The 9,483-nt window shown below is 42.4% G+C and overlaps 1 protein-coding gene across 2 annotated transcripts in view; it reads right to left on the reverse strand.

The window, feature by feature from the left end:
- Positions 1-9,483, reverse strand: part of pvrl2l (PVR cell adhesion molecule related 2 like) — a 290,781-nt gene that overhangs the window by 110,003 nt on the left and 171,295 nt on the right. The window contains exon 7 of one of the 2 annotated variants that reach the window (XM_032534911.1): positions 2,785-5,439. The exons of the other annotated variant lie outside the window; for it this stretch is intronic. Within the exon in view, the coding sequence (XP_032390802.1) occupies positions 4,808-5,439 (632 nt within the window). The 3' untranslated portion in view covers positions 2,785-4,807. Of the gene's footprint in view, positions 1-2,784; positions 5,440-9,483 lie in introns of those variants that run through there. 2 annotated transcript variants of the gene reach the window in all.

Below are 9,483 nucleotides of genomic sequence, written 5' to 3' on the forward strand. Positions count from 1 at the left end.
TTTTTTTTTTTAGAAAGGTTTTCAGAACATTCTCTGTAATCGCCTTTTGACTCCTTTCCCCTAAACGTAGTGAATAAAAAAGATGCAAGAACCTTTATCTTTCCTGTTTATATAATGTCCTTACAAATTTGTAGGTCAGCTATGTTTAAAAGTCAGTTTTATCTCATTAAGTCATTTTTGCTTATTCCACTCACAAATGTCTTGTCTGACAGCACATTTCTCCAGATGATAAACTATTTTACTTTTGAAGAAGTGGATGTTTTGGAATGAAGATTTAGCGCGGGGGGGGGGTTAACACTTTTGCGAGGCACTGTATCACATTGTCATTAGGGGCGGAGCCCCCCTAAAGGTCTGACCCTTGCCCCAGCTAGCAGCAGTGAAAGATGTAATCTTGGCCAATGTTGTTAATTTCTCAGCTCACATTACTGTTATAACATGTCTGGTTATTAGTAGTATTTGGTTTGACTGTAGAAAGTGCTGCTATATTCTGTTACTGTGCACTACTAACTAACTTAAAGTAGAACAATCTTGTTAATTCCGACCCAATTTCGGGTCACGTTTCTTCTAAAACGCGTCTTGTTGGGTAGTATTTGGTACAGAAGCCTTTATCTGTGATTTTTAATAGTAGAAAGTGCGGCTTTATTCTATTACTGTGCACTGCTAACTATAGTAGCTGTGTGCTAACCCCAGGGAAACCTGTAATCCTGGTTGCCAATGTTGTTAATTTCTCCCAAATTTGGGGTCAAGCTGCTGCTGAAACGTGTCCGGTTGTGTCATATTTGGTTTATAAGCCTTTATTTGTGTTTTCATTGTACAAAGTCCTCCTGTATGCTCTGTTGAAGTTGGACACACTGACAACAGGAGCGAGACACAGACTGCTGACCAATCAGAGCAGACGGAACAGGCGCTCCAACAGAGCGTCTTAAGACAGAGGCTGAATACAGGTGCAGCAGTCATGGGCGGTATGAGAGAAATAAAGTGTTTTTTGAACATTTAAGCATGTAAACCTGTTCTATTACAAACACAAAATAAAAGTATGATCCTGAAAATGCAATATAATAGATCACCTTTAAGTAATTTGCACATTGATTACAAAGTAGAACTACCAGAACTAAATACAGATGTCCTTATCCAGATAACATATGCAGATTCAGACAACACAGACCACATACCAGGTGTAAATGGCGCCTTCAGTTATGCTGCATCGTAGGCAACACTGTGATGCAATGGCTAGCTTCCAGGTGTGTGGAAGTGTTTGAACTTGAGAGAGGTTGTTGTGACAAAGGGACTGCACTTCTCCATGAGTTAGCAAAACTTAAAACATGTCCTGTAGCAGATCTGTTGGGGAGGCTAAATATCCCAGAGCAGGTGCACTATTACTGCGTCGTGCTGTGAAATGTGCTGAGGAAAGAAAAAGGCTTATATTATTTATAGACCGATAGCTAGGCTCGGCTTAATTAATTACCAGCTGTTTCCACAGAGAATTGTTTCTTTTTTTATTGAAAATGGGTTGTGCAAAAACAAAAGTTATGACTGATGATGAGTTTCCTCACTATGGGTACATGCACGCTACAAGATTTTCAGGGACTAATTAGGCGCCAAAGTTGTGATCACGGTTGACTGTTCAGAATTATGCCGCTGCAAGAAACCCTTGGAGAAAAGATGTACTGAGGAATTTAATGGCCAAATAGAGGGTAAATGTGCTAGAGAGAGAGATGACTCCAATAAAGTTTTTTAGGGTGAAAATCAATAACATTTAAAACTCCAATAAAGAAAGAATATATCTTTAATTTGGGCACCACGCTTCAAGAAAATAAGTTATCTTTAAATTGTTGGATCAAATTGTAACCTGAATATTACACCATACATTTTATCTAAATAAGAAAACTGGTGGGTCTTGGAGCATGCATGCACCGCGCAGAGTTGAAAACACACTTCAATACTTTACTTTACCAAACTGTACTGCAGTGATACAATAAACAAGTCCTACAGTACAACATGTGACACGTGTGGCAACAGACGTTACAGTATGGCTGTTTGTCAGTTACTTTGAGATTAATTAGCAACCTGTCCAAACACTGTGAAACAGTATGAAATGTCTCCACTGAAATGTACTGTTACTACGCAGATATAGCAGTCTCATTTACAGAATAGCAGATTGCACAGTGTATAATGTTCAACAACAATCAACAACAAGGGACCCGCTCAGGACTGAAACCCACTTCCTTAACACAACAAGATAGATCAACTGAGGTTTTGAATTTCAGATTTGAAAAATCTCAGCTTTCAGTCATAGACAAATCTGTGTTCAGAACTTGAACCCACTGAATTCATTTTGAGTAATAACATCTTAATTATTATGACAATATAGTGTTACATTTTAATGAGGCATAAGTGAATGAAATGGGACAATAATACGAGTAGGAGACCATTTTCGGTAAACAGGCCTGTTTACCCACTAGAAGATTCCCTTTTCAGATCCTTTCTCAAAAATAGTACTTGAACTAACATTATGCAAAACTGTAAATATATACCACACTGTTTTATTGGCGATTTTACTCAAAGTACCCTCTACTGCAAAGTGACTCCAGCAACAAAAGTTGCTCAATGAAACACTCCATGTCTACAGTAAGTGAGTGTGTGGTTGTGATGTGTCATAGCATAGTGATCTTTTGAAGCAGAGTGTGTGCTCAGTCCTGTTGCTGAAGCTTGCAACACCAGCCTAGTTTGCTCTTCTTTCATTTCATTTTAACTGTGGCCTTGGTCACATCTCTTCTTTTTTTATCTAACTTTAACAGGTTCTACATCTCCAAGGAAGTTTGCCTGTGATGTAGAGATTTCCCCTTCCCAGAGCCTCCTTGTGTCAAATAGACAAGCGATAATCCAACAGTTAATTGAGAGATTTGCCAATTTGGTGCCCTGAAGAAGAAGAAGAAAAAACAAAAAAATAATGAGTAGGAAAACGCTGGGACTCAATAAGGCAACTGTGTTCCAGAAACATAAGAGCTGCAAATATTTTGCAAATGATATCTATTCAAAGAAGTACCATTAATTATTACCATCATTCAGTCGCCAAATCATCACAATTTAAAAACTTCCCAAGTTTCACAAGTTTTGCAGTCAACTATCTTAATGTTCAGTGGGCGATCTCATCAAAGACAAACAAGCCCACCTTGTCAGCAGATGTTGTCACGGATTTTAAGAGAAACTGTTTTGTCAGTGTACGAGAAACAAAGGCCTGGGAGTTTGGGATTTCATTTAGCCTGTTTCCCTTCCACTCTTTAAATGGGTCTTTCCATCCAATCAGAATAAAAAACATGGAATAATCTGGTACATAGCCTAAGAACATTCTGCAGGACATGGAAAATGAATACATGAAATACAGCAGCCTCCAACACAGCCGGTGAATATTTTGCCTCGCTGAATGCGACCCAGATAGGAATATAAATACAAGTTATCCCCTTCTCCCTGCACACAGTCATTGCGGCCCTCGTCTAAGCCGCCCATTATGTACTGTATATAAAGAAAGAGCAGAATGAGAGAGAGATGTAATGTGTGTGGGACAGAGCGTCAGCAAAACATACAAATGTTGCAGGATGCATGTGGAACAGAAAGAAGAAAATGAAAGGCAGAGGAGTAAAGAAAGCGGAAATGAGAAGAGATTTAAAAATGGGAAAAAAAATAGAATTGGTAGAGTTTTTACCCATTAAATGAGTCATTACCGACCCAACGTGGTACTGTGTGAAACCCCCAAGGCTCCCGGTGTGTCTTTTCCTCAGCGAGATCAACACCATTACACAACATCAAAAAACAACAATAACAACAACAGCATCTACAACAAGAACAACAACATCGACGACAACAACTGTGCTACAGTGACATGGCGCCCAATATATAAATGATGCACATCATTAACACCACAGCCAGCCACACATTAACACACACTGTTGAGTCTTTTATGTTTCTCAGTTTAGAGGCCCTTGCTCCAGCGGCACCCATCAGGAATCCGGGTGGTGTCACAGGGTGGGGCAGGAACCCAGAGTCACTGTACATATGCCCGAAAAATACAGTTCTCACTGGGATGAACAGAAACTCCGTCATTGTTGCCAAGACGACAAGTTAGGCTTTTCAAGTTTTAAAACAGCTTGAAGTCTCAGACCTATCAGACGAGTAGGCAGCACAGTGGCACTATCCACAGAAGCCGTTTGGACAGTTTGATGTGGAGTTCAAGATGTTGATGACGTTTTTTTTTCTTTTTTTCCCCCAATTCATTTTGAAACAGGAAGGCGATTTTTGAATGGTTCTGCTAAGGTATGAAACACAAAGAATGGAGTCACTCAACACAATCACACACTAGCAAAGCTGAAGAAACAAGACCGTAGCATCAAGCAGCGTCGCATCAGAGTTGCTGTGGTTTTTGTCGGCGTTCTGCAGTCATTTTTTCTTATTTCTCGTCTTGTTCTATTTGGCTGACACCGAACGAAATCCCTCACCTTGATTACACACAGTCACAGATTCAGCCACAGTCCACTACTGCCGTAACGCATTTTCCTTCATCAGCTTCAACTTGACTTTGTTTTCGTTTTATCACTTTTCTTCTAATCCTCTTGTACAATATTATACAGCCGATGCCAACTAGAGAGGATGGAATTGATGCCATCTCTTTAATCAGGTTGAATGTGAAGCGGGAAAGTGTTTAGCCGATAGAAGCGATGTTGATTTAATTGGTGGAGAAGACGGCTGGCTCCAACTCCCCTCTTCTTCCATCCGCATCTCCTTTTCCTATTTCCAGCCCTCTCCTCTGTCCTCAGACATAAATGGCAGTCCGGGAAATGACAGAGCCGTCTCTCTGAGACTCCATGTCGTCGTCGAGGTACACGTCCATTTCTTCTTCCCCACCACGGCCTTGATGGACGTGATAGGCTGGAGGGAGCATGTTCCCGCCTCCCCCGATGCCTCCAAACCTGTCGTACTCCTCCTCCATGCTATCATCCAGGTCGAACTTCCTCCTCTCAGCTTCGTCTATCTCTCCACTAAGGAGAATGTCGTGGGCGGAGGAGGGGTTGCCCATCGAGGCATGGTGGAGATGATGATGGTGGTAGTTATTGGCCTTCTCCGTTAGAGTCCCCGTGGCGTCGCAGCCCTCGCGGTACGTGTAGATGGGCACGGGCCCATTGTTGTTCGCCCCCGTCCCGTTCTTACTGCCATTGGTGCCAGTCCCACTGAAGAGCAGGCAGGTTTTGTTGCCATAGTCTCCACCATTGCTGCCACTGCTGCCGGCTGCTATGGAGTCCCCGCTGCTGGGGAAGCCGCGCCTCTGCTGCCGGCGACTCCGGGTCAGAAGAACGGCAACGAGCGCGACAACCAATAGCAGGGCCAGGAGTGAGCAGATCACGGCAACTGCCACAACGCCGGCACTTGACGGGTCCTCCAGGGCTTCTGCAGAGGGGATGAAGGGGTTGGAAGGAGGGGTGGAAAAATGGGTAGAGGAAAAGAAAAAAAAAAGGGCAGGAATTGATGGCTGTTTTTTAAGGAAGTCTTGCTCAGTTTTGGAGGAGGTATTCACAGTTCGTCTTGTATTGTTTTTGTATGCTGTAATGATAGTAGCAGTGTCATCCTCTACGTGTGTAACAATCCTCTTACAAGTGTGTAGTAATGTTCTTCTCAGTGTAATCCCTTGGTAAGGGTGCAGTCAGTCATTGCTGGGATCAGGCTGAATGGGACTCATTCACTCTCTCCCAGAGGCTTGTTGCGCTGCATTTTGCAGACATTTTGCTCTAAAACACATGTCTGTCCAGCTGCTGCCACTTGAGTTTTTGTCGCCCCGCCCCCCTTTGCCAGCTGGGGAAAAGCCTGTACTACTGTAACGGTCCTTTGTTCTATACTTCATGTTGGTGTGAGCCAAGTTTGCCTCTCCACTCTTGTTTCAGTCCAAGATTGAAACAATGAGAGATGAGTTTGTTTAGTGCCTCGTGCTTTCTTTGCCAGGGGTTAGAGGTCTCGGCCCAGCAAAGACACACAGACAGACAGAGACAGACACACAGGACAAACAGGCAGAGGGGTTATTTGAAGAGGTTCAGTGGAAAAGCGCACACAGTCGCGCATGGAAAGTGCCACAATGTTCGGCATCCGTCGAGCCCTCCCAATTTTCCCCTCTGTTTCTTCCCCAGCCTCCTAATTATACCTGTCTGTCACCCCCCCATTCTTCCCTCTGATCCTCACATCCTCTGCTTCCACCGCTTCCTCCCCATGCGTCTCTTATCGGTCAGCTAGTCAAACCACAGGGCAGAGTGATGGCCTGCTGTCAACCCAGGACCGAGTCCAGATCTCACTGATCAGCAGCGCGCAAAGGTAAAAGGTTCACACTGTGGAGCAAAACACATGCCAGGACATTTCTAAGAGGATTCTCTGCAGGAATATGAGAGAGAAGAGAGGTCTGGCTGAGATAGTGTAGGATTTGTACAAGTGGATTCACACTGGGCTTAAAAAAGGAGAAAAGAAAGTGTCAAACAAGGCACGGAGAAATGTTGAGCCTAGAGCTGCACTAGGCCAGCTAATGGTTTTTTTTCCCTTCCTGTAAGTTGCACGCTGATTTTTCTTTGGGGTGCAGCAAGAGCAGCGGAACGCAGAACAGCAGGGAAATTTGAACCCTTCCTGTTTTTATGAAAATAACTGCCAGGTTCTGCCAGCACTTCTGGCAAACACAGCAGTGAATGCCAATCAAACAATCGGAGCTTGGCTGAAATGAGCATTGTGTGGGGTTACGTGCCTGACCAGCACCAGTGAGGGGATGGCTTTTCTTTTTTTCTTTCAATGAAATCACATTAAACAATAATCTGCATGGTGCTGGCAAGTATGAGTAATGTTAACAAAACCAGTGGGGGGATGTCAATATAAGCGAGCCTGGTTTGAAAGCATGGGATTCATACAAATTGTCCATTCTGATGGTGTAAGAGGAAAAAAAAAAGAGGAGATGAAAGAGGAGAGGAAGTGCAAGGAGAGAAAACTAGAGGGAGGATTTTATGGAGGGACGGGAACAGTTAAGATTTCAAAAACTCTCTTGCTCTGATCTCACATGGGGATGCAGGAGGGTTATGCCAGGGTGAGACAGACGTGTTGGGAGAACCAGGCGGGGCACTTGGGGCAGGATATGATGTCTATATTAGGGGACAGTGTCTGGTAATATCCAATTGAAGTCACAGAAGGCATTAACGGTGAGGAATCCAACTTTGCCTGTCCTAGTTCTTCCTCTCTGCAATCTTACAGACTGGCAAGGACATGCAACGTGTAAGCCAAAATGTTATTTATATTTATTGTGCCATTTGTATTTAGGCCTTAGTGGTTACTGTATTTATCAGCAGACTGGGTGAGAGACAGCTGAATAATGGCCTTTTGTGGTGGGTCTTTGGTGGCTGTCATTCTTCTGTTAATAGAGTGCTTTTAATATCTATCATTCTGTAATGGGTTTAAAGAACAATTCTCCCACAAAAGCCCATTACAGCCGGCATGTTCATTCTTCAATAAATCATGGGTCACATGCAGGAGCGGCATGATTATCCTCCAATCTCAAAGTCCAAAGAACAACGGAACAGTTACCCTTTTGTGAACAACATCAAGAGACAAGGTCAGTACGCTAGGCAAGCAAGAGAATGTACTGTACATCCTGGCTATTATTTTGTTAGTTGTAATATTGATTTTTACAGTATATATATATACATATGGGGATACCGTGTATATATATATATATATATATATATATATATATACACGGTATCCCCAGGTTTTCACAGGTTGTATAAGACTTTTAAAAACATTTTTTTTACCATTAAGAATAGAATGTAACACTGGCAAAAGTATGGAGGGTATTATGGAATATTGGAAAGGATTTTAGGCTATACAAATAACTGTTTACCAAGTACTTGAACTCAATGCAATATTTTATTATAGTACTGAATATATAAATGCTTTGTGACGAAACAATAAAGGAGTCATTTAATCTCAAGAAAGGACAAGACACATGTACGACGTAGACCGGGTAAACCCCCCCCCACTCGGCGGGCGATTTGATTTTGCCCTGCAGCTCGGTCTGGAAACCTGCACCTTTCAATTCTCCTGCTTCAGTTCACAATTTTGCAGGAACCAATCACAAAGTGGCTTATCTACCTGGCGCGCTATTGGCGGGTTTAACACGATAACGATAGAGAAGCAACCAAGCAGTTTCCTGTTTGCATTCAACATAGCAACCGCTGAACGCCACCATTGGCAGCAAACCTGCTAATGCCGCTGTCGCTTCTACGTCCCGCGGATCGTTGGTCTGATTGGTTGAAGGACTTTCCAATTGCGCCCAGAGTCATTTGAACTATGCACGCTGGTCCCGCCTCTTGTGCAGAGAAAAAACAGAGCGGACTTCACAGACCAATCTCAAATCTATTGAGCTTGGCTTGGTCTGATGACTAAAATGTAAGAAATTTGTGAACAAAAGACTTTCTAATGACATTTTTAAGGCCTTATTTTTCATATATTTATACTGAAGACTTTTAAGATCCCACGGGTAACCTGTATAGAATTAATTTAGTAACATTAGTAACATATTCAGCTTGGTAAGGAGCTATTCCTTCCATCTGCCAAGTGACCTGAATATTACATAATTATTAGCTTGCTAGCAATCGTGTGAACGCTAGCTACCGAAAACCTTTCTGACTGAAGAACTGAAGTTTTCTTTGGTGGAGGAAAATCTGCCAGGTCGGTTTTAGCTAAATGCTTCAAAATGCACTCCGCCATCTCGCTTTTACAATGCTGTGTGGGAGGTTACGCTCTTACTCTCTTTACAAACCGAGGAGGTCCAACAGTTTTTAAAGGGAGGGACTCACATGCACACATCGCTAGCCTGGCTACCCAAACAGAGAAAAGAGAACACACACATTATATATATCTTTGCATTGAAAAATGTTGTTTTCTGTCATCCTGATATTCAAAATATCATATATAGAACCTTTAAAAGGTGTTGGCACTCGTGTTTTTGAACTTTGGAAAGAGCCAGGCTGTCTGGCTCTTTCCTTATCCTTTTCAGTCTTTTTTTGCAAAACTAAAAGGTAATGGCCTCCTGGCTCCGGCTCCAGCTCCACATTTAATGTGAGATTGATATTGATCTTCTCAATTTACTCTCTATCATCTTGGCAATTCATTCATCAGCGTATTTTCAAAACTGTCCAAATATTCCTTTTAGGATAGGCCTGTTTCTTGACAGGCCAGTTCTTTTTAATATAACATCAGGACAAGTATAACTTCAATTTGATTAAATTTGATGTTAGTGGGAAATGGGCCCATTGGGTTAATCGTGGTAACCAAGTCCCAATGCAACCGAATGGGAGCAGGTGACACAGAAGTCAATCATGACACCATGTGATGACTAATGCCTTTAGAAAATGCTAAAAATTCATTCATGTACAGTAGAAAACCATCATTTATCAGATGCAAGGTTTC

This window comes from Etheostoma spectabile, chromosome 14 (genome assembly GCF_008692095.1).
Source record: "Etheostoma spectabile isolate EspeVRDwgs_2016 chromosome 14, UIUC_Espe_1.0, whole genome shotgun sequence".
Lineage (NCBI taxonomy): Eukaryota > Metazoa > Chordata > Actinopteri > Perciformes > Percidae > Etheostoma > Etheostoma spectabile.